The sequence below is a fragment of the Rana temporaria genome, chromosome 9 (assembly GCF_905171775.1).
Source record: "Rana temporaria chromosome 9, aRanTem1.1, whole genome shotgun sequence".
In the NCBI taxonomy this organism is placed as follows: Eukaryota; Metazoa; Chordata; class Amphibia; order Anura; family Ranidae; genus Rana; species Rana temporaria.
This window is the reverse complement of record NC_053497.1, coordinates 33203115-33228530: the sequence shown is the minus strand read 5'-3', so window position 1 is coordinate 33228530 and position 25416 is coordinate 33203115. Positions and strand designations below refer to the sequence as shown.

At 42.4% G+C, this 25416-nt stretch overlaps 1 protein-coding gene and 1 long non-coding RNA gene across 6 annotated transcripts; one reads left to right on the top strand and one right to left on the bottom strand.

Annotated features, from left to right (window-relative positions):
• The first annotated feature begins 8483 nt into the window (after positions 1-8483).
• LOC120913280 lies at positions 8484-22469 on the top strand. Of its 5 annotated transcripts, none has more exons than XR_005743493.1 (6): positions 8484-8869; positions 8959-9066; positions 16674-16831; positions 19540-19662; positions 20113-20422; positions 22145-22469. It is a non-coding gene; the product is annotated as an uncharacterized LOC120913280 (long non-coding RNA). The 5 variants fall into 5 exon arrangements; XR_005743491.1 differs by having other exon boundaries at positions 8484-9066; positions 20113-20184; positions 20316-20422; XR_005743490.1 differs by having other exon boundaries at positions 8484-9066.
• Positions 18535-22927, bottom strand: LOC120913279. The gene is made up of 5 exons (XM_040323118.1): positions 22541-22927; positions 22139-22308; positions 21936-22004; positions 20329-20388; positions 18535-19203 (listed from the first exon to the last, which is right to left on the bottom strand). Exons 1-5 carry the CDS (start codon positions 22780-22782, stop codon positions 18827-18829), a joined length of 918 nt encoding a protein of 305 aa, XP_040179052.1. The 5' UTR covers positions 22783-22927; the 3' UTR covers positions 18535-18826.
• Between the last annotated feature and the right edge of the window lie 2489 nt (positions 22928-25416).

The window sequence follows — 25416 nt, the reverse complement described above, 5'->3', positions numbered from 1 at the left end:
TGATTGATAATAAATGGCTTGAGCCAAACACTAACCATGAGTGAAAGAAATGTTTTTGTGTTATCATTTATATTCTATGAAAAATGGCCAAGAAATCATAAATTCTGCCAGGGTATGTAAACTTATGAGCACAACTGTATATATATATATATATATATACTCTGCATTCAGTGTAGCCTATATATTCAGTGTAGACTCTATATTCAGTCAATGCAGGCAGTGTATCTTAAATAACACCGTGTTTTAAAGTGGTTAAGGGGAACTCCGTGCCCAAAAAAATGACGTGGGGGTCCCCCTCAAAATGGGGGGGGGCGAAAGATCCCCCAAATCATGCCCCCCCTATGTGAATGCATATGGAGTACATTGCACAGCACTTAGGCAGCGCTAGACCATTACACTCCCACTACCATGCTTGACTGTAGGCAAGACACACTTGTCTTTGTACTCCTCATCTGGTTGCCGCCACACACGCTTGATACCATCTGAATCATATACGTTTATCTTGGTCTCATCAGCCCATAGGACACTGTTCCAGTAATCCATGTCCTTAGTCTGCTTTAATTCAGCAAACTGTTTGCAGGCTTTCTTGAGCATCACCTTTAGAAGTGGCTTCCTTCTGGGACAACAGCCATGCAGATCAATTTGATGCAGTGTGCAGCGTATGGTCTGAGCACTGACAGGCTGACCCCCCACCCCTTCAACCTCTGCAGCAATGCTGGCAGCACTCATACGTCTATTTCCCAAAGACAACCTCTGGATATGATTCTGAGCATGTGCACTCAATTTCTTCGGTCGACCATGGGGAGGTCTGTTCTGAATGGAACATGTCCTGTTAAACGGCTGTACGGTCTTGGCCACCGAGCTGCAGCTCAGTTTCAGGATCTTTTTATAGCCTAGGCCATCTTTATGTAGAGCAACAATTCTTTTTTTCAGATCCTCAGAGGGTTCTTTGCCATGAGGTGCCATGTTGAACTTCCCTTGACCAGTATGAGAGAGTGAGAGCGATAACACCAAATTGAACACACCTGCACCCTATTCACACCTAAGACCGTAACACTAACAAGTCACATGACCCCGAGTAGGGGAAATGGCTAATTGGGCCCAATTTGGACATTTTCACTTAGGAGTGTACTCACTTTTGTTGCCAGCAGTTTAGACATTAATGGCTGTGTGTTGAGTTATTTTGAGGGGACAGAAAATTTACACTGTTATACAAGCTGTACACTCACTACTTTACATTGTAGCAAAGTGTCATTTCTTCAGTGTTGTCACATGAAAAGATATAATAAAATATTTACAAAAATTTGAGGGGTGTACTCACTTTTGTGAGATACTGTATATATATATATATATATATATATATATATATATATATATATATATATATATATATATATATATATATATATATATAGTGGGGGATTAGCTTGTGAGGGATCACCTTTTCTGAATGACGGTCAGCAAACAGGCACTTTCTTTAAAATCTGGCGGATGTCAGGTTTATTTAAAGGAGGTTTGCAAATAAAAATAAACAAAACAGTAAATTAAATCCTTGCCGTCCGGTGCTAAACTAAACAAAATTCTCCTCTCTATTCAGTGCGGGGCTGGTCCCCATCACCCAGAACATGAAGGTAAGCAAATCTTTCAGTAACACACAAAGCTCCTCTCACTCAGGTTCCTCCCTGAGTCTCCAGCCAGAGCCCTGTTTTGCTCTCTTCCTGGATATTTAGGCCCAGATTCTCAACCGAGATACGACCGCGTATCTCCAGATACGCCGTCGTATCTCTGAGTAGGGCCGTCGTATCTATGCGCCTGATTCTTAGAATCAGTTACGCATAGATATCCATTAGATCCGACAGGCGTAAGTCTCTTACGCCGTCGGATCTAAACTGCATTTTTTTCTTACCGCTAGGTGGCGCTTCCGTCTAATTCCGCGTTGAGTATGCAAATTAGCTAGATATGCGAATTCCCGAATGTACACGCGGCCGACGCAGTAAAGTTACGACGTTTACGTTAGGCTTTTCCCGGCGTAAAGTTGCCCCTGCTATATGAGGCGCAGCCAATGTTAAGTATGGCCGTCGTTCCCGCGTCGAAAAAGTTACGTCGTTTGCGTAAGTCGTCCGTGAATGGGGCTGGACGTCATTTACGTTCACGTCAAAACCAATGACGTCCTTGCGGTGTACTTTGGAGCAATGCACACTGGAAAATTCAACGGACAGCGCATGCGCCGTTCCGAAAAAACATCAATCACGTCGGGTCAGAGTAGTTTTGCATAAAACACGCCCCCCTGATCCAAATTTGAATAAGGCGGGCTTACGCCGGCCGATTTATGGTACGCCGCCGCAACTTACGGAGCAAGTGCTTTGAGACTACAGCACTTGCCCGTGTAAGTTGCGGAGGCGTAACGTAAATCAGATACGTTACGCCCGCACAATTTTACGCGGCTCTACGTGAATCTGCCCCATTAAGTCCACCTGATTGTGGACTCCAGTGGACCCGAACATCCGGACCGGAACCCAGCCTGCCACAGAGGCTGGAAAAACCGGGCCGGATTCCGGTTTAGTCTCTTACAATGGAACGAATGCGAGGTGAGATGTAGCGATTATCATGTATCTCACCTCGCATTCCATCACAATATATATATATACAGTTTATACTGTATGTGACATATAAATATGTAAATTAGTCATATGAACATATGTATAAAGCAGTGAATGTGACATTCAACAAACATTCATTGTCAGTGAATCACCCACGGTCTTATAAAACATATGCACCAGGAAGATGTGCCTGCAGTGGTGAATGTTTAGTGCTAAATTTTTTCTGTTAGAATTGTTGTAGGCATCATGGACCTTTAGTCATGAATAGTCTAAATAAAAGCAGTGGCGGCTAAATTTTTTGGGGGGATGGCAAACAACCCTCCCCCGCCATGTCCGCACTTACCCTATCCAGGTCCCTGGCTTCCCTGGATTCTCCTCCCAGCCAATCCAGTCTTAAGACCCACTGTCAGGGAAATAGCCGAGTTATTGGCATTCCTGCCAGTGTCCATCATGGCCGCGCCAGACTTACTCCATTGCGCAGATACGCACGCCGGATGGCGCGCACAGACTCACACAGGCGCGCATGCATGCTGTGACTGTGTGGACACACCTCCTGGCCTATGTAAACCTGTCACTGGCGCATACAGGTTGCTGGATTATCATCAGCTTCCTGTGTCTCCTGTGTCTCCTGTATCCTGTGTATCCTGAATCTCTGGCTTGACCCTTGGCTTACATCTGAACCTGTGACTCTGCTCTAGACATGTGCAATTTTTTAAGTTACGAATAAGTTTTCCGTTATTTTTCGTTATTTTCGTTGATTCGGTAACCAACGAATGAACGAACGGCTTAGCTAAAATTATAACGAATAACGATATTTCCCTAGTTAACGAATATGGAAAACAACGAATATACGAAACTGTTAAATGTAAAAAAGCAGAAACAACGAAAGAAAAAATGAACGAAAACACAGAATTAACGAAAACACCGAACACCCCCCATAAAATCATAATTACGAAAAAATAAACGAAAATGCAAACTTACTATTACTAATAGTCGAATAACGAAATGAAAACAACTAAAATGCCGAACAAAGAATAAAATACGAAAATCGAATCTAACGAAAAATAACTTACGAATCTTCGTAAAACGTAAATGAAAACAACGAATTTTAATAAATAAGGTAATTTCAGTTTCGTTTCTCCTAAAATACTTCTGGACATTGACCAATAGCCACTCAGCCCTGTCCCTTCCCCTGAAGAGGTTTGTTCCTTCCCCCAATGAGCTTCTTTCTCATTATCTAGTGGCTCCTTGACCTTGTGTCTTTTTCTAGGCTAGACTGCATTTCATTCCATCCAGAGTCCAGATAGGGTGTCTTTGGGTAGGTTGCACCGGTTTTGTGGATCTTAGAGCTAATTTGTAGTTGTTATAGAGAACTTCTTAAGCATACTCTAGATTCTCATTCCTAGATTTGTAATTGTAATATCTCTGACATATTTTAGTTTTCTCCTACGTCAGACTGCATTCTAGACAGGGTGTGTGTGGTGTTGGATTTGTGACTCAGTGACTCACTCATTGGTGACACTTAGAAATTATACATTTATACTTATTATGCAGTGCTCACTGATTACTATTCATTTTTTCTCATATTTTCTGCAGTTATTTTTTCCCCTTTTGTGAGACAGTGTAGGACTGTGTTTTATTATCTTGCCTATATATTTTTTTTACTTTAGCATAGCCACCAGTGCCATTATAGTCTAGTACTAGGCCAGCCCAGGCAGCAGCCAGTACTCTACTAAGATATAAATGGTGGTGGTAGAAGTTGATTAGTAGAGCTTTGTTGCATTTTAATCCTGACCAATTGTGTAAGGCCTGATAAATCAACAATCATACTCCGTCCTCAATACCTTTATTTTTCAGAATACATTATCATTTGTATTTTTTTCTGAAAAAAACCACAATAATAATATTTCTAATATAAAAAATTTTTGTACTTTTCCCACTTATTCTCACATTCTCACCATGAGGAAAGCAACAGAGGAAAAAGTTGAGTGTGACACAGCAACAACTTCTGAATATAGGCCAACTGTAACCCCAGATGTTTTTTACAAGACATGCCGGTCACGGGCAGTTCCTGCAAAGGTTGTTGCTAGTGTCCATAATTTTAGGCAGCCAAAACTTGAAATTTTACAGCTTGAGGAGGAGCAAATTGCTCAGCCTCCAGATGTAAAAACAGCACACAATATATTGGAAACAGATAATAGCAGCATCTTTTTTCATTCTCATAGTTCACTATCTAATCCTAATCCAAGTAGGCACCTGGCAGAACAGGATGCTGCTAAAGTAGAATTACCTGAGAGTCTGACCCTTGAAGGCCTTGACCTTGAAGGAATTGATTTAGATTTTAATATAGAGGATAATGCACAACTTGTAAACCAAATTCATGAGGATATTATATCTATGAGTCCTTACTCCTCTGCCCCTGAGTCCCCTCTGTTATTTCCCGACTCCTCACCTTCAAAAAAAAAATTGCCTGCACCATTACAAACCCCTTCAGGCTTAGTTGTTTTGCCTAAATGTCTTTCATATCCAAGTAGTGCAACTGCCACCATTGTTAGCCCACCAAATTCCTCCAAAGACCCGGAAGCTGCACATACCCATCAGCCAGAGGCAATTGTAAAACAATCCTCACCGGCCACTGGGAACCGCAGATCAAAAATATGGGAACATTTTGTTACTGTTGGTGACGGGCGCATGGTGAAATGCAAATTATGTGGCAGGGAAGTGAGCCGTGGGAGAGACATAGCCCATTTAACCAATGCCGGGATGAATTACCATTTCCGTGCACACCATACACCGGTGCTGCTGAGAGAAGAAAGTGGAGTTGCAGCTCCACCTAGTAAAAAGAGAGGAAGCAGCAACACTACTGCTGCCATTAACCCCAAAAGGCTCAACAAGGGGCAGGAAGATGAAGGGACTTCTTGTGTAGTTGACACATGTCGCCCCATTCCTTTACAGCAGCCCACGCTGCAACAATTTCCCAGTTTCCAATCAAGGGGTATGTCTCGTCAACAGTCCCTTAAAATCACCCGTCTGATAGGGGAACTTATAGCAGTTGGGGGAGCACCCTTTAATATAGTTGAAGGACATACATTTAAAAACCTCATGAAGGTGGTTGCACCTCACTATGTTCTCCCCTGCCGTACTACCTTTAGTAGGAAAATTGTACCCTCTTTATATAATTCCTGTGTTGGATTACTGAAAGAGGAGCTGGGCAGAGCAGCTGGCCAGTCTGTCCATTTTACTACAGACTTGTGGAGCGCTCCCAGTGGGCAACATGCCTTTTTGTCATTGACGGCTCACTGGTGGCAGCCCAAGGAGTCACAACCAAACAAACCAAAAGCAGGAATGAGAAGCACAGGTGCTAAGGCAGCAGAACCTCCTGAGCATGGGCAACGCACATTCTTGTTGCATGCTGCAGTCATGGACGACCAGCACACTGCTGTAAATATTTTACGTGCACTTCAGAAAATGGTGGCGCAGTGGCTTGGGGAGGAGTCAGGCACACGGGCAAAGATGGGCTTTATAGTCACTGATGCTGCAGCAAACATGCTCAAGGCAGTGCGAGATGGCAGATTTGTTGGCATTCGTTGCTCTGCACACGCCCTGCATCTCGTTGTGAAGTCTGCTTTGGACGATGAAAGTGAAACATCAAAATTGTCTGCTATCTTAGACAGTTGTAGAAAAATAGCAGCCCATTTTCATCGTAGTGTGAAAGACAGTCACATACTCAGACTTGAGCAGAGTAAGGCTTGCGTTCCACAGCACCGCTTGAAGGTAGATGTAGCCACCCGTTGGAACTCCACTTTGGAGATGCTCGAACGTATCATGGAACAGCAAAAGCCAATACACGCCATGTCAAATGAACATGTTATTGGTGTAGCAAGGCCAATAAGCAGGGAGGAGTGGAAAATAATTAGTCAGGTGGTGGCTGTGCTTAGCCACTTCCGAGATGTAACAGAAAAATTGAGCCTAGAGAATGCAAGTCTGGCTCAAGTAATCCCTCTCTACATCTATCTTATCACTAAGATGGATGGCTTTCTAAACAAAAGCGAGCCCTTGCCTGGCGGCATAGTTCAAGATGTAGCTGCAATTATAAAGAGACTGAGGGGACAATTGAATAGAAGGATGAACGAGCTCATAGAGGCATGCCCTGAGCTAATGCTTGCCTCTATGTGCGATCCACGCATTAAAGGAAAAATGGCAATAATTCAGAGTTCCCTTACCACCTATAGGGATCTATTAATTCAGAGGGTGTTTGACAGTCACCGAAAATTGTTTAGGCCGGCAGAGGGTGAAGAGGAAGAAGATCAGGAGGAGCCTGATAGTGACATTGTGCCACCATCACCTACTGTTATTAGTACAACCACTGCTGAGCATTCCACTAGAAGACCTGACGTTTGGAGTTTGGCATTACATACTTTAGTTGGACCCACAAAAATGCCCACCATGAAAAGAAGCATTGTGTCAGATCATGTTAAATTATACTTGTCTGAACCCCATTTGGCCTCCACTACAGATCCATTAGAGTATTGGGATGAGAAAAGGGGTATTTGGCCTGCTCTTTCTGTGGTGGCACAAGAGCTACTTTCTTGCCCCCCGACCTCTGTGCAAAGTGAGCGTGTATTTTCTATCACAGGAAATATTCTGTGCCCACAGAGGTCCCAGCTGGCCCCACAGCTGATGGAGCAGATGGCATTTCTGAAAGTCAATCTTCCAAAGCTGGGCTACCCAGAACTAAGCTTTACAACAGAATAATTCTAATTATACTACTTCTTAAGTTCTTATGTTTATCAAATCGATAAAGATATTGTTAATAATTTACCTGTTCCAAGTATAGATGGCGATGCCAAAAAATAAATACAACAAAACCAAATATAGTGCATGTCATGATATACTGTATGTACCAAAAGTAATGTTACATGAATACAATATACGATAAAGTATCAATCACAATGTAGATACAGCAAGCATGAGAAGCTGTGATCAGCCACAGTCTATATAATTCAAAGATTTATTTTTTGTTGGGTGGGCAACATTGATTACCTCAACATTTTATTTACTATTTTTTTTTATAATTTCCTGACCCCAGGCCCCCCCCCCAAATAATTCAGAGGTTGTAAACATGAAAAAAGAGTTTATACTGTAAGGGTGATCCTAGCTTGTTAGGCTCTCAATCTCTAACTTTGAGATTTTAGCTTTTGAAATACAAATATTTAATAATGTGGTTGCAAGCCCACTTTAAATAAAATACAAAAATAAAATACGTGCAAGACAAAGGCAAATACCTGCATACTATATCATAATGAGCTAGTATGCATAGCATACTAGCTCATTATGTAATACCACTGATCGGCGAAAACCTCGCTGCGGTGGCCGACACAACGGCTGGCGACATGTAATCCCGCTGTTAAACGTGCAGGTTTAGCGTCTCTGGGCAATCACAGCGCAAAACCCGGAAGTAACTCCGGGCCTACATGCTGCTGCCCGATGATGTGTCGGCCACTGCAGCGGGGGCTTTGATCGCAGGTGAGTATTACATAATCAGCTTCTATGCTATGCACGCAGGTCTGCCAGTCCTGGCATGACCACCTTAAGAAAATGCACGATCGTTCTAAATTATCCCCTAAACCATGAATGGAGGTATTTCAAGCACCTACATACAGGTAAGCATTAATATAGTCTTCCAGGTAGCTAAAAGTACTATATATTTATTCATTTCTGTTGATATATCTATTTTGAATCCTGACATGCACTATGTTTGTTTTTGTTGATTTTATTATTTCCCATCACATCTTACAACTTGCAAAAGTTTGAATTGAAGTAGATCTATGCATAAGGGTAATAATAATAATAATAATAATAATAATAATAATAATAATAATAATAATTAATAAATAATAATAGTTTTTGTTTACATTCACAAATCCAATATCTACTACCACCGTTTGCAAGAATGTTATCAACCCAAGCTGGGGTTAGTTTGTTTATTTTTCATTCGTTTTTGGAGTAATGTTTTGACTCCTTGGCTCTAAAATTAAGCCACAAAAAAAAAAAAGCTACCATTCCATAAAGAAACCTACTCCACAATTCCACGGCTCGCAATACTCCCACAAACACTGGGGCTCTCCTCCTACTGTGCTCTTGCTGCAGTGCAGACTGCTGCCACCTGCCCTCAAAGAAGAAATATTACAGTTCACGTTTGGAAGACATCTCACCACACTATGGATTTAATCCTGGTTAAGTATGTTGCCTGTGGCACCCTTAAACACGTGAGTGGCTTATCAATTTTCCCCTACTCACCTTCCATCATTCCATTAATTATTTCTTCTAATTTATATCCCTCTCTCTTTTTTTGCAGTTGCAATTTACTGACGTCATGTCTCACATGCATGCCTAACATTGGACCTGGATGTGGATGAGGAGGAAGCAAATAGAAAAACACATGAGGTTTTTTCAGCACTTCATAGTAAGTATTAAGACTAATGCCGCGTACACACCATCGCTTTCTGCGATGGAAAAAAACGTCATTTTCAAAAACGTCAATTTAATTGACCGTGTGTGGGCAAAAACGTCGTTTTATGTCTTCTAAAAAACGACAGAAAAAAAATGAAGCATGCTTCAATTTTATGTGTCGTTTTTGGCCGACGTCGTTTTCTGTGTTCTAAACATTGACCGTGTGTACGTAAAAACGTCGATTTAAGCCCGCGCATGCTCAGAAGCAAGTTAGGAGACGGCAGCGCTCATTCATGTAAAACGACTGTTCAGAATGGAATCAGCACATTCGTTAAGGTGTTTTTCAGCTTATAGACAAGAAAATAAAGCGCTTCTTTAAGCCCTGCTTTTAACTGCTACCCAGAAATGGACGTTTGTTGCGGCTGATCTTGTTACATAGTTATGACAAGCTTTTAATTAGTTTCTTTCTTGTTTGATAATGTTTATGTTTGTGTTCTGTTATTTAGTTGTATCTTCCATCTTAAACATTTTAAATATATATATTGGTCCACCTTTTTTTTTTTTTTGTCACCAATTTGATTAGTAATCTCTATTTTGTTTTTATTTAGGAGTGTGTGAAGTGTCTGCAACAACCTAATTTTTTAGTTAACTCACCCACAAGCATGTTTTTTTACCTTGTTAATGTTTGCATTATTTATTTTGTAATGGGTCTGCCCACTCAATACTGATCTCTCAAATCTACAATAAAGAAACATGTTGAAATTTGGCAGAAAAAAATATATTTATTTTAGTCTTCATCAAAATTTAAAAAAAAAAAAAGTGGCAACCCAAAAACACAACATAATAAAAACAAAGATGCCAAGGTAGGCAGCACTTTAGAGCATGCTTGATTTTTTCTGAAAACAAGGGTCCCCGAAGCCACAAATACAGCCTGTGAGTCCACATTAAAATTCCATCAGGGGCACCGTATTATTTCTTCGCCCTTTTCTTCCCAGCAGCCTTCCCTGCAGTCTTCCCTGCAGCCTTCCCGGTAGCCCGAGTCCTTGGGGGCTGGGTTCCTGGAGGAGATGAGGTGGCAGGAGCCAGAGCAGCCTCATGAGGTGGAGGAGCAGGAGCAGGTGCAGGAGCAGGAGCAGGAGCAGGAGCAGGAGGAGCAGCAAGGACAGGAGGAGCAATCCGCACAATGTGGGTGTCGTCATCGAGCTGCCCCAGGGATGCCATGGTTATGGCTTGGAAGATGAGGAGTTCGCAGCGCACACGCTGGCTCTGCTCCAGATTGTACATCTTGGCTGCAATGAGCGCTGCGAACCCCTCAACTTCACTGGGTGGCTCTCGGATGGCTGCAGTAGCTTGGCGAAGCAGGCCCTGGGTCTCCTCCTCCATTTGTCGCATACTCCTGAGCCGTTTATTGGGATTGCGGAATGGAGGGATCCGGGAGATGGTATCCCGCCGGCGTGCCTCCTGGGTCCCACTGGGGCCTGCCACCTCCTGGCTCCCAGTGGGCTCTGCCACCTCCTGCCTTGCAGTTGGCCCTGGCTCCTCCTGGCTCCCTGTGGGCCCTGTCTCTTCCTGGCTCCCTGTGGGCCCTGGCTCTTCCTGGCTCCCTGTGGGCCCTGGCTCTTCCTGGCTTGGGTCTGCCTGTGTATCAAAAAAAGGAACATATGTTATTAGTGTTTGTCATTAATCACACACATTTTTACAATCATGAGTGATGCAAATTGAATGTCAATATATATTACACACAGGGTCGCCATCCTTAATTATGTGGCCCCTTAAACACCTTCAGACATGGTCCCCCTGGAATTATGTGGGTTGTTGCATGCCTAATTTAGTAAATAAGTGGCCTTTTCCCCAAAAATTAATTTATTCAATTTAGTGTCAACTAGATAGTACTCAAAAAGGGTGTCTTCCATCTGGGACCCCTTGCAGGTGTATTGCGTTACTCCCCCCTACTGGCCTATCTGAAAATGCCACCCACTCCTTCATCAACATTATTAATTTGCCCATTTTGACACCATCATGTTTTCCCACTACTGACTATTGATCCTATCCCTAAACTTACGAGATTCACATAGAATTTAGAACAATAGTAACATACATTTACCATTATTACTATACTTGTCATATACTAACTAAATTCAGACAAAAAACACATACCATTCTCCATGGCTCACAATTGGGGTCCTCCAGGAACTCTTCCTCTTCCTCCGAGCTTGCCTGCTCTTGTCTGCAGGGAACACTGGAGGATTGGCTGCTGGGAAGCTGGGAGCTACCTCTTGGGGGAAGGGTAGACATGGATGTCCTGGTCTCAATGTGGTCGTCCAGGAACTGCAGCTGACTATAGTACCACAGGGTTGGTTTGTATATGGAGTCAGCTGCAGCCCCAGACCTCATTGAGGCCAGGACTTGGACCCGTTGGGCCCTGTAGGTGCCCCTGATGGAATTGATTTTGTTTTTCACAGTGGCTGTTGTGGCGTTGGGGACCCTTGTTTTCACAAAAACAAGCATGCTCTGTCTAGCTTTCTCCCTGGCATCTTTGTTTTTATTTATTGTGCTTTTGGTTTGCCACAGAACTGGATGTTCCTTCCATTTTTCGATGAATTCTGTCAGGAACTCCCCATCCTTGAAGGCATCCATTCTTTCTGCACATGAAACAGAAGCCAAAACATAATGTAATTAAAGGCACTAGCTTACTTCCCCTAACTAGCCCACAAACTCATTCCCTATTCACTATAATAAAGTCGGAATAAAAAACTTACGTCTCGTCGTTAGGAAAGATCGTGATTTACGCCTTCTTCCACAGACTATGCACGCCGTTTACAAACACGTCCCATCCCTTTTACACTACGCACGCGTGACGCTCCGCACGACACCCCGCCCCTGACGTTCGGTATCGTCCTTTCCACGCCCCTTCTCTGTCGTTTGGTGAGTGAGAAAAGATGGACAACATGGAGGTGTATTCTAGCTCAAGCCAGGAGGCAGGCCAGGCCCAACCACGCCGCAGATTCCGGTGCAGAGCCTCCAATATGAGTTTTCAAGAAATGGTGGAGATGGTCACCATATTGAGGAGGGAGGACTATGATGCCAAGCATGGCCCCTACATGCATCCCAATAAAATAAAAGCCCAAATTATGGAGAAGGTCATCCGTAGGCTCCAGCGGAAGTTTGGGAAAACCAGGAGCAGAGAGCACCTGCGCAAAAGGTGGTCGGATTTAAAAAAAAGGGAACCCCACCAACTTTACAGAATTAATAGGGTGATTCGAAGAAGAAGTAAGTTTTTTCCATGTGTATTTAATTATTTTGGTGTGTTCTTTGTGCCATTTTTTTATTTGCCAGGTTGACCATAAAATGAATATTATGAATGTGGACGCATGATGCAGTCGTCGTTCATTCGGTGACTTTCAATAATCCAAGACCATATTAATGAGAAATGGCATCATGCCTAGTTTGCATGTGCAAAGGGGAGTTGAAGCACTGTATCTGAACAAAAATCGTAAATTTATGAATTGTGGGCGAATGAACGACGACTCCTATGACCAATTAGTCGACACAAATATGAAAGTTGTGACATTTTTGGGGCTTTAAAAAAAGGTGTATTCAATTCTGGAATAGATGGAAATGTGTTTCAGCTTATTTTAGAAGAAACGTAAATACCTTGAGATTCACAAAAAGGAGCGTTTGCTACTCCTTTTTTTATTGAACATGTGTACTCAGTAGCACAATTGTTTGTCACAATCACAACCTATGTTGGGTCACACACAGGGGTGAGCAGATCCAGGGGAGACTTGTTTAGCTTACATATCTAAAAAAAAAATTTGGGTTAACAGATTTGACATTACTTTGTGAATGGATTAAATACTGGTCTATTTTCTTGATAATTGTTTAAAAATCAACAATAGTGACCTTTTGTTTATCATGTATTAATTTTTGGGTGTCATTTCATGCCGCTCGTAATGGTTGAACCTCATGTTTTCCCTTTCTTCAATCTTGTAGGGCACAATGAAGCAGAAAGGCAGGAGGCACGAGCCAATCAAGCCACACCCCCGAGGGATGTAGAGGAAGAGGAACCTGCCTCAACATCCGGTAAAGTAACATCTACCACATTTTCTGTGAATATAGATATAGGCATACAATCTTTTAACACATGTTTTGGTTCCACATTTCAGGAGGAAATCGGGCTGGTCAGGGACTGGACACGTATAGTGCCCAGCTCCTCATCGGCGAGGTTCTCACCTGCAGGGCCCAAGTCGAGGACATACGTCTGGCCTGCCGTGAAATACGCCACAAAGCAAAGACGCTGGAACGGCAGCTTAAAAATTTTATTAATGTTTTGGGGAGGGTTTAATTGTTTGTGTATTTTCTTTTTGCCTTGAATTTGAAAAAAAAAAAAAAAAAAAAATATAAAAATTGGTGTACTAATCAAAAAAGACCAAAAAAATAAAAAAAATGATATTTTGTACTAATCAAAAAAGACCAAAAAAATATAAAAAAATGATATTTTGTAATAATCAAAAAAGACCAAAAAAATATAAAAAAATGATATTTTGTACTAATCAAAAAAGACCAAAAAAATATAAAAAAATGATATTTTGTACTAATCAAAAAAGACCAAAAAAATATAAAAAAATTATATTTTGTAATAATCAAAAAAGACCAAAAAAATATAAAAAAATGATATTTTGTAATAATCAAAAAAGACCAAAAAAATATAAAAAAAAAATTTTTGTTGTACTAATCAAAAAGAAAAAAGTAAGAAATAAATAACATTTTGGTCTCCAAACAATTTGTGTGTAGTTATTGGTATCAATGCAGACTCATTCAATTACTCAGGCATATTTGTAGAGTTATTAAGATTTAACACTCATGGGAATTTATGACATACCAAACACATGGCTGGATGAGAACCTAGGAAAAAGAAACATTACCCCCCAAAACTTACAAATAACTAAAATCAAAAAAATAAACACTGTTTCATCAAACAAAAAGTAAATTTTAATCTTTAATCAAGATCAGGCATTTCAATGGCCCCCCTCCCCATAAAATAGTCCACATATGATTGACGCACTGCACGTGCGGTTTGGGGGGCCAAGCCTCTATGGCTAGCCTGATGTCCCGGCTCCGGAGCCACAACATCAGCCTCATCAGGCAATACCGTAAGGTAAGTTTGTGAATTTCGTTTCAAGAAATTGTGCAAAATGCAACAAGATAGGATGATGTAATTCCACTTGTATTCCGCCATGTTTATTGCTGTTAAAAACAATCTGAATCGGCTGGCCATGATTCCAAAGGCATTCTCTACCACACGTCTTGCTCTGGCCAGCCGATAATTAAAAACCCTCCTCTCATGGGTGAGGGTGCGTACGGGAAATGGCCTCATGAGATGGGGACCCAAACCAAAAGCCTCATCTGCTACAAACACGAAGGGCAGACCCTCTTCGTTCTCCTCCGCAGGTGGCAATCCTAGGTCCTCCAACCGAAGCCGTTGGGCGAACTCCGTCTCCACAAAGACACCGCCGTCCGACATCCGGCCATTTTTCCCAACATCCACGTACAAGAACTCGTAATTTGCAGAGACCACCGCCATCAAAACAACGCTGTGGAACCCCTTGTAATTGAAGAAATGGGATCCACTATGGGGTGGGGGCACAATGCGGATGTGCTTGCCATCAATGGCTCCTCCGCAGTTCGGAAAGTTCCAACGCTGGGAGAAGTCCGCTGCCACAGTCTGCCATTCCTGTGGCGTGGTGGGGAACTGGATAGAAAGAAAATAAAAAATACATTAAAACAAAGATTTTGAACAGAATATAGCTAAAATTACAAGGGATCCCACCAACAATTCCACAAAAAAGGTTAGTATTAAAAAATAACATGTGAACACTTAAGCATATTAATCACCCCCCTCTGATGTTGCAAAAAAAGATTTAGGGGGAGTGGGGCTCAAGATGAGTTTCTCACATGAGAAACAACCCCCCAAAAAAATTCAAACTCAGAAAAATAATTATTAGTATGTAGTTGAAAAATCGAGGGGGGGGGTTTGGACAATGGAGGCCACAAATAAACGGGGATATAGGGACACACAAAATGCAGCACTACAATGGAGGCCACAAATAAACGGGGATATAGGGACTATGCTAGGTGGGTTTGGCCACAACATAGAATGATGGACAGGTTGGCTAAATTAAATAAACATGTAGGGCTTTACAAATTGTGTAGAACAGCATACATAGAGACAAAGTGAGCATTCTGAGCATATTAGAAACATTTTTTTATTACTTTTTTTGGGACATAGTTTGACCATTGAAAGAACACCACTTACCTTAACATAGTCCTCCTGAAGGACCTGAATGATGGCCGAACAGGTCTCCGGGATTATGAGGCCCAGAGCCTGGGGGGAGATGCCCGTCGAGAACTTCAAGTCCTGCAGACTTCTCCCTGTTGCAAGGTAGCGCAACGTAGCAACTAGCCTCTGCTCAGCAGTGATGGCTTCCCGCATAACGGTGTCCTGCCTGGTGATATATGGCGACACCAAAGCCAAAAGCTGCTGAAATACGGGGTCAGACATCCTAAGAAAATTCCTGAAATCATCAGGGTTATTTTCTCGGATCTCCCGCAGCAGAGGCATATGAGAGAACTGGTCCCTGCGTAGCAACCAGTTCTTGGTCCACAACCTCCTCCTCACCCTGTTCATGGACCGTCGCTGGGATGCAGCACACATCCTAACAACAAGCACAGCACGATCTCGGCGACGAGTTCGTACCCGCAACATGGCTTGAAAACGGTCGTCAAATCAGATCAGACTAAAAATTACGCCCTGAAGTAAAGAATGGCCTTTGAAGAACGACCTGCTAAACAGCACCGTGCACACAAAACGTAATGCCTAAACAAATACGTCCTTAGTACAAGCACTGTATCACAGATCCGACAACAAATAGACAAACTGTACGACAGAAAACGAAATTTAAAGCACAGTCACTGAAAATCACGAATCGTATCTCACCAAACTTTTACTAACACGCAGCAACACGATATCAGCAAAAGAGGCCGTCTTCCGCATGGAAACGACCCTTTATAGTGACGTCGTGCGTGATTGACGGAACTGCGCTGTGCTAGAGCGTTGTGAAAATGCGATGGTGTGTATGCTACGTCGTTGTTCAAATTGAAGTTTGAAAAATGACGTTTTTTTAAAGCACATAAAGCGTCGCATTTTTCCATCGCAGAAAGCGATGGTGTGTACGCGGCATAAGAGTAAACCCCACTTAGGATGTTATAATGATATACTTGTATGACTTTTTTTTTTAAATAAATCACATTTATTTGTCATTGTGTGTGAGTGAGTATGGGGTTAGTCTGTGTGTTTAAGGGTCAATGTGAGTATGTCTGTGTTTTTCTGTGATTAAGTGTCTGGGTCAGTCTGGCTTTGTTTACAAGGCACTTCATTTATTGGCCAGTGTGTCTGTCAGTTAAAGTGTGTGTCGTCTTTATGGGTCAGTGTGTGTCACTGTGTATATGTATATTTTAAGTGGGTGTGAGCAAGTATATTGGTGTGTGTCATGGAATGCATAATGTGCAAAAATGTTATTTTGATGTATATATGGAATACAGTTGTGTTACTTATTTTAGGTTTTTTGACATCGAAATAATTTCTTCTATGCCATTGTCAGTGTATCACCTCCACACTTCCCAGAGCTACAAATCTAAACTCATGCTCTATCTTGGCCCTGGTATTTTGATTCCATTCTGACCACCAGGGATCTGAATGCTGCTCAGCTCCATGCAAGGTAAGAACAGGGAGACTGGGAACTGTATTATCTTTTGGAATAGTGATTAAAATTCCATTGCAGCGAAAGCAGATATTTTCTCATTAGTTTACCGATCGGCAGGGATGGACTGGCCATTGGGACTACAGGGAGTTTCCCGGTGGACCGATGGCTCAGTGGGCCGGCTTCAGTGACAGCAGACCGCCGCCCCCCTCAGCTCCTCTGTCTCTCCCTACCCACAGCGCTCACCTGGGGGGGAACAAAGAAGCAGAGGGAGGACCAGAGGAGCAAGGGGGGACGACAGAGGAGCATGGGGGAGGGGACGGACAGCTGATTTAACAGCTATGGCCTGGGAGTTTCTCACTTCTGCCTAATCTTGTCCCATAAGGGGGGGGGCACCAAACTGATTCTTTGCCCCGGGTGAAATAATGTCTAGCTTCCCCAGTGGTACTGCCTATAAGAGTACCAGTACCAGCCGTTCTACTCTAATAAAGTAGAACGGCTAGGGGCTAGTGAAGGGGGAGAGGGGGCTTGGGTGGCCGGGGGGGGGGGGTGCGGGAGTTGTCCTGTCAAAGTGGGCCAGTCTGGATGAAGTCCAGGGCCAAATTTTTGTCCCAGTCCATCCCTGCCGATCGGGTACATTCTCTGCCTAACTCAGCTCTGCTGCATACCATTTGAAGATACAAAATTGCAAAATGCCTCCACGTGTCTTTACAAGATGTGATAGTGGGATCCATGTTTTTCCCTAATGTCTACTTATATTGTCCTCCGCTACCTCCCTAGCCCCTCGGTCTATAATTTTTCACCCTGGCTATCTTATTCCAGTATCCACACTCCCACTGCTGTTAGTATCCCCCCCCCCCCCCCTGCTTCCTGTGTTGTTTTACTGTCCAGTGTCCACTAACAGTGGGGAAACATTAAAATATAAATGAATAGTTTAAGGTAGACTGTGTGGGCCAGATTCACATAGAAGAGCGGCGGCGTAACGTATCATAGATACGTTAAACCGCCGCAATTTTTCATCGCAAGTACTTGCACTTGCGATGCAAACCTACGCCGGCGGCCTCCGGCGCAAGGCGGGACAATTTAAATGGGCGTGTGCCATTTAAATTAGGCGCGCTCCCGCGCCGGACCTACCGCGCATGCTCCGTTTCCGAACTCCCGTCGTGCATTGCGCGCCGTGACGTCATTTTTTCGAACGGCGACGCGCGTAGCGTAATTCCGTATTACTGGACGGCTTACGCAAACGACGTTATTTTTAAAATTTCAACTCGGGAACGACGGCCATACTTTTAGACAGCAATACGCTTGCTGACTAAAGTTAGGGCACCAAAAAAAAACGACTAACTTTGCGACGTGAAACTAGACTAGCGGCGACGTAGCGAACGCGAAAAACCGCCGTCGATCGCCGTAACTCCTAATTTGCATACCCGGCGCTGGTTTACGACGCAAACTCCCCCCCAGCGGCGGCCGCGGTATTGCATCTTAAGATCCGACAGTGTAAAACAATTACAGCTGTCGGATCTTATGGCTATCTATAGCATAGATAGAACAACAGATACAACGGCGAATCAGCAGATACGCCGTCGTATCTACTCTGTGAATCTGGCCCTTAGAGTTTGAAGTTCGGAATAAAATACTATTGTGTGTGGGAAATGAATACATAATAATTTAGCAGATAATGTGATGATGTATATAAATAAATAATAATAATAATAATAATATTAGACCAAAAATAGTTTTATATTCACAAAAAAAAAAATATTTTCATAGAAATTACAAACACACATGCTGGGTAGGTGTAACTTGGCAGCATAAGAAAACGTTTCTACCAAAATCAAGGAACAGTAAAAAGATCGATTCTGCATAATAATTTGCGATGAGATGGGCAGAGGAAGGTCTAGCCTTCATTTTTCAAAACGTCTTTGTTGGTTATATGTTCATCGTAGCTCCCAGGCATTGGAGCAATGTGTCTGGAAATATCTTCAAGTAAACAAAATATACTCGGTCCAATGCCTAATTGTGTTGTTGGCTTGCCCGGGCCAAAATTATTTCAAAACTCTCAGTTTGCTGCCTGCTCAACTGATGGGTAAGCCGGGTAAGCCTTTTGACCTTTCGTTGTAGTTTTCGGTTGTCACACCTTAATTCTATAAGCTCCCTCAGAATGATCTCCTGCACAGTTGGGAAAGGCGGTACAGCAGTAGGTGGCATCAGGGCATGGGGTGGCTGAATGAATGAACCTTGTCCTCTGTGCTCCTCCTCTGGGCCGGGGGAGAAATCAGGAGTCTGGGGAATGATAGGGGTAATCTCTGGCTGAATCTCCAGCCTCTCCAAAAGAAGAACAGGAGAGTGCGGGCTGCACTGTACTCTCCTCTCAGGGTGGTATTGCTGATCTGAAATAGATAAGATAGGCAAAGTTTGATGAATGATGAAAGCGTTCATAGTAATGAATTTATTCAGATTAGACTTTTATGTAGTAGTAATAATGAATAATGGAGCAAATGAAAGATTGAGTTGGGGAGGGGGGATAAGTTGTATTAATGATTGAGAGAAAACAAAAAATCAATTTAAACTTATTTAGGTAAATCTACACATTGCATTTATATCCTAAAGTTAAAAAAATTTAAAAGGTTATTTAATAAAATAACCTTTATAGAAGTAAATAAATACAATATAAAAATTGCAGAAACAGAAAATGCCTTAAACAGAAAATCTTTTTTCTTTATTAGATAACATATTTATCAGCATATGACACGCACATTTAACTCCTGAAAAGCTTTCTGTTAAAGACGGAAGAAAGAGTGAAGATAATGTTGAAGATAAAGTTCTTAAAGGGTCCCAGTAGGTTGCAGGTAAAAAGGGCATATGTATTCTAAATTTATTATCGTAGTACTTTTGATATCCTACTGCAAAAACCTTTGTAGCGCTTTTATACCCACTAAAAGATAAAAAAAATACCTGTAAAGCAAATGCATAATGAGCTAGTATGCACAGCATACTAGCTCATTATGAGCTAATAACCTTGTAAGTAATTTAGTGTGCCGTGCTAGGTTTGCAGGGCGAATATCTTCTAAACCATACAGGTTATAGAGATATTATGTATAGATATTATAGGCTTAACGGTAGTTTAAAAAAAAAGCGCAAAAGAGCTGTTGAACACCTTTCAATAAGGGCTACTAAATTCAAAATCATTAAAAGAACCAAAGGCAGAAAAAAAATTTCAACACGGTGGAGTTCAGCAAAAAATCTTTGTGATAGGAATGAATCTCTGACATCACAGCCACTCTCATTTATTTCCACAGTTTGCGCAGTCCTCCTTGATATATCAATCCCCCTTCAAATCACAGTGTCCCTTTCACAGTCACGTTCTAAAGGTATGAGGTGTCATTTTTGTACGAATTTTTAAATTGAACTTTTAGGTGTATTACATGAAAATGCCTATGTGTAAATAGGGTACATGATGATGATGATAATGGAGTTAGTGCTGTGTCCTGTTTCTTCCCAGATCATGCACTTACCCTGAGGAGGAGCAATGGTCCTGCCAGAAGCCGATGCTGGAGGGTCTTGAATGCAGCTTTCTGTTAAAGACGGAAGAAAGAGTGAAGAGTCAAGGTAATGTTCATGAAAAAGTCAACAGCTGTATTTACAATTTTTGCCTGAGATATGTCGTATAACTACAATATTTTCTACTATGAAATCAAATATTCAACCAAAAATGGACTGAGGAAATGTAAAATATAATCAGAAGTTGCTGATGTGTTAAAACAGATGTTACATTTCTGGCAATTTTTAAGATTAACAAAATATATGTAAAATATGCTATCAAGTATCTACATATCATTTACTACAACCCCCATATACATAGTACCAGGGCTAAATTAGCTACTAGCCAGGCCTCAAGGGTTACTAGCCAACAGTTAGTTGCCACACCCAACCCTTAGCTTGCCCCACCCCTAATTCAACCCCTAAACACGCCCTCATAAATTATCTCATTAAATGACACAAAATTGTTTTATGCAGAATAAAATATTAAAAAAAAATATTAACACCAACTTTATCCAAAACCACCAATGAAGCCTGCCTGTGCCCACCTATGTAGCCTGTGCCCACCAATGCACCCTGTGCCCACCATGCAGCCTACATGTGCTGCAGGTAAAGAGCGATAAACGCTTTCATTTCAATTGATGTTTTCCCGCTACTAAACAGCCCTGCCCCATGGCCAGGAAACTTTAATTTACAGATCGCCCGTCCTGGGATTGGACAGGATAAAAGTCCCGGAGGAGGGGATGTATGTGGCAGCAAGCGGCGGGGAACACGGCAATGTCAAATCAAAGCTGTTATCGATGTGTTCTCCTCTCTCTTCCCCCCCTGTGATCGATGAGAGAAGGACTCCCTTTCAAACTATGCTGTTGGCGGAGCTCTCACCCCTTTCTCGGCATCCCTCAAAATCTAGTCACAAAATGAAAGCAGGCAAGTTTGAATTTGGAAGGGTGCATACATACTACTACTATACCCACCTTTTGATTTAAAAATCACATTTCTTACATCAGCTTCCTCAGTCCACCTTCACATGACAGTTTCCCCTTCACAATTATGTTCTGATCTGAACCCCCTTCACAGTGGTAAATTTCACCCACCTTCACAGCACATGTGAACAGCTGTGTTCTCTGTCCCACCCTGCAACTTGACCCACCTTCACCTAACAGCCCCCCGCAGCTCTGCCCCCGTCACAATTCAGCATCCACAGCTCTGACCTTGCTACCTTGCTTGGGCACACAGAACCGTAGACACAATAAATACTATAGTGGGTGGAGCAGAAGTTGCTGAAGTTATCCAGCATAATGTTGTTTGTTAGGGCCGCATAGCAACCAACCAATCACCTGCTGGTTAATTTTAAAAAGTTCTCTTCAGCTGCTCTATTGCTGCCCACTATTTTGCATTGCTATTTTTTCGGCTCACTGTGCATAACGAGCCTTCTGCTCTCGACTGTGATAGTGAAAGCTGAGTAGCCAGGGAGACAGAAACGGCACCTAATTGTCTCAACTGTGACGGTCTGCATGGCACAGTGACTTGGTCCAAGTAGTAAATAGCAGTTCATTAGATATCCTTTGTGTTGGGTACTCACCACCAGAATGTTGTTGATAGGATGTACTTGGAGTTGGAGCTGATCCTTCCAAGGATGATGTTTCTTGATCTGGAAAACATGAATGTAAAAAAATAAAAATAAAAGTCATACATGTGTAGTCATCATAAACAATAAGATAGCTTTACAAATATATTATAACTGCAATATATATAAATTATAATGATATATTTAATTTTCCTCACCACCAGCTCTATGATTTTGACCCCTGCTGCTGAATCCAGGGACATCCTCTGCCAGAAGGACATCTCTTAGCTCCGCCTCCCACTCTCGCAACTTGATAGGCTTTCCTCGGTTTTGTCCTAGTCGAAGCCTCTGCATCTTCTTTGTAACCGTTGCCCGACAATCATAGAACCTGCAAATGTACATAAACATTACAATTACATTAATAAAAAAACAAATACTTAGATTAATGTTTTTTGAAAACCACATTTCTTTTCACATTGTGATGGTTATATGTATACTGTTCAGCATGTGGCTGTGACAAATAAATTTTTTGGTTACGTTGAACTGTTACTTTTTTGTTATTGACTACAAAACTGTGTATTTTTTACACAAGAGTGAAAGAATATTTTAATATTAATTACCTGTGTCTGACGCCATTGGTGGGCCTGTGAAACTTGGAGACCGCATTCACGGAGTCCCGGACTCGTTCCCAGGCTGCTGACTTCTCAGATGCTGGCACGGATTGGCAGAAGAGTGTCACTTTTTCTTTTGATACTGCAGCAACCAATGCAGCATTCTCCTCTTTGGTATATATGGGTCCCCTTGATTTCTGTCTCTTGGTTCGCTTGTTCTGCTGCACATCTGAGTCCGCACTATCTGACATAGGAGGGGCCACATGTCTCCTTTCTTTGCCATGCTCCCGCTCCACTACACCTCCACATTCCCTTCCATGCCTCGGCTTCACTCCACACCAATCCTCCCCTCCCCGCCTCCTCTCCCCTCCATGCCTTTCCTCCACTACCCTCCTCTCCTCCCTTTCACGCCTCTTCTCTCCTCCACGCCTTTCCTCTACTACCCTCCTCTCCTCCCTTTCACGCCTCCTCTCTCCTCCACGCCTTTCCTCCACTACGCTCCTCTCCTCCACTCCACTACTCTCCTCCACGCCACTCCTCTCTTCCCCTCCATGCCTCCTCTTCTCTCCATGCCTCCTCTTCTCTCCATGCCTCCTCTTCCCTCCATGCCTACTCTCCCCTCCATGCCTCTCCTCGACTCTACTCCTCTCCTCTCCTCCACACCTGTCCTCCACTCCACTCCTCTCTTCCCCTCCACGCCTCCTCTTCCCTCCATGCCTCTTCTCCCCTCCATGCCTCTCCTCCACCACACTCATCTCATCTGCTCCACACCTCTCCTCCACTTCACTCTCAGTCACACCAACAAGTCTCACATCAACACACTGACTAACACCAACATTCTCACTCTCAGTCTCAACACTCACATGTCCATTCTCACTCCTATACATGATTTTAATTGCCCAAAAGATAGCAAACCAGTGAAACCACCACACAAAAACAAGTCGAAATTCGACAAGCCCACCTCTGCCCTGCTCTCTGTTCCTCCCTCGCCAAACCACGCACTCATACACCGTCTCAAAATGGAGTCCAGGGGCGGAGGCTATAAGCCGCGCATCGAAAACGAAAGTAAAGTATGAGATTTTCGAATGGTTAAGATTTGCTGCGATGTACTTACGAAAGTACGAATGATTTACAACACACATTAGCAGCGTTAGCGGAGCAATTCTGACACATTGCGTAAAATAACGAATTAAGGCCCGATTACAAATTTACTAAAACAATCTTACGAAAGTAATAATCAGTCAGTATCAGTAAGACCGTCAAGTAGTCTATCGCAGTCAAGTTAGATTTACAAAATTACAATGAGTAGTGTGTTGAATCAACGTAAAATGTATTTTAACTGAATTACGAATGCACTAAGATCTACTAAAGCACGTTTTTACAATTGAATGAAACAAGACACGAAAATACGAATGATGATAAAACAACGAAGATCTATTTCTTACGAAAATACGAATGCGGCACGATGGTAAATATAATGTAAATACGAATCTAAAAAAACGAAAAATATACCAACGTAAAAACGAATAAACAAATAAATTCATTCAAAAAATACGAACGAAGCAGAATACAAAACATAACGAAAATACGAATCTCGATTCAACGAAAAATAAACTAACAAAAAAAAACGGAAACGGAAAAAAGAGTGTTACGAAAATACTAAAGAGTACGAATACGATAACTAACGTCTTACGAAATTACGACTCGTTACGAATCACGATAAACGAACAGAAACGAAACAGAAATAAACGAAAATTTTTGCTGTGCACATGTCTACTCTGCTCATCTCCTCGCATCTGACCCTGGCTTGGCTGAATACTCTATTATCTTCTGCTCCTGTGTATAACCCGGCTTGTTACTGTAAATTCCCTTGGACTGATTCCTGTGTATGACCCCTGGCCTGGCTCCAGACTCCGTTCTTGGTTTACCTATGGTACCACACCAGAACCCTTCCTTGCACGGCTACTGAGTCCGCTCTTCCAGCGCACCCCAGCTACCTTCTGCCTACCCAGTCAGCAGCAGTACCGGCAATCCATGCACCTTTGGGCCCCGCACTCCCTGTCTCATCCCCAGGGGTGCGGTGCACTTAGCCGCAAGGGGCGCCCTCTCAGCAATCCGGCCTCACACCAGAGACTTGACACCCACTTCCTGTCCTGATTGAATACGGCAGATAATGTCACAAGTGGGTGGGTGGGCAGAGCATTGTGCCCCGGGCCCAACCTTTTTGAAGCCAATCAGAGCAGCCTATGGCTCTAATCATGTGCTTGAAAAAAAAACTTGTAGAAATCTGTGTCCGGTACCCCACATGGAGATTAGGGGGCAACGCATTGAGATTAGGGGTGTGGTGCCCCTGCCCCCCTTATGGACCAGTCACTGCTAAATAAAAGTTTCCTAGTTTTAATACAATAGCATTTCTTTTGTTCCTACACAGAAAATACAGAGATATTTTTATTTCTTGTAAATTACAGAAGTAAGTGAGAAATGCTTTAAGGCTGCCTGTAACCCACAGCGGTGTATAAGTTACTTCTCTATAGCATGGTTTTCATATAATACACTTCCTCTTTACAATCACACAAGAAGAATGAGAAGTCAGAGGTGCAAGACCAGCTAAGCATCTGCATATCTACTCTTGAGGTTGTGGTGACTTCACATTCCATTTTGTCACAGATATTACTGAAAATAACCAACAAAATGTAGGTCATCGCCTTTGGACTGATTTATTAGTGTTGTACAATTTTATCGATCAATGAGAAAATGCAGAATTTCAAGATATTTATTGTCATGTTATACCTGGCACTTCATCAATCAGAAGGTAAGATACACAATTACAATTTTTATTTTCTGATAAATTGATTTTCAAATGGTGAAACTCTAATGTGTGGCTA

Coding starts and splice junctions, on each gene's coding strand:
- LOC120913279 (XM_040323118.1), bottom strand. CDS start 22,782: ATGTCAGATAGTGCGGACTCAGATGTGCAGCAGAACAAGCGAACCAAG. Junction 22,005..22,138: donor TCAAAATCATAGAGCTGGTG/GTGAGGAAAATT, acceptor CATGTTTTCCAG/ATCAAGAAACATCATCCTTG. Junction 19,204..20,328: donor GACCATTGCTCCTCCTCAGG/GTAAGTGCATGA, acceptor TATCTATTTCAG/ATCAGCAATACCACCCTGAG.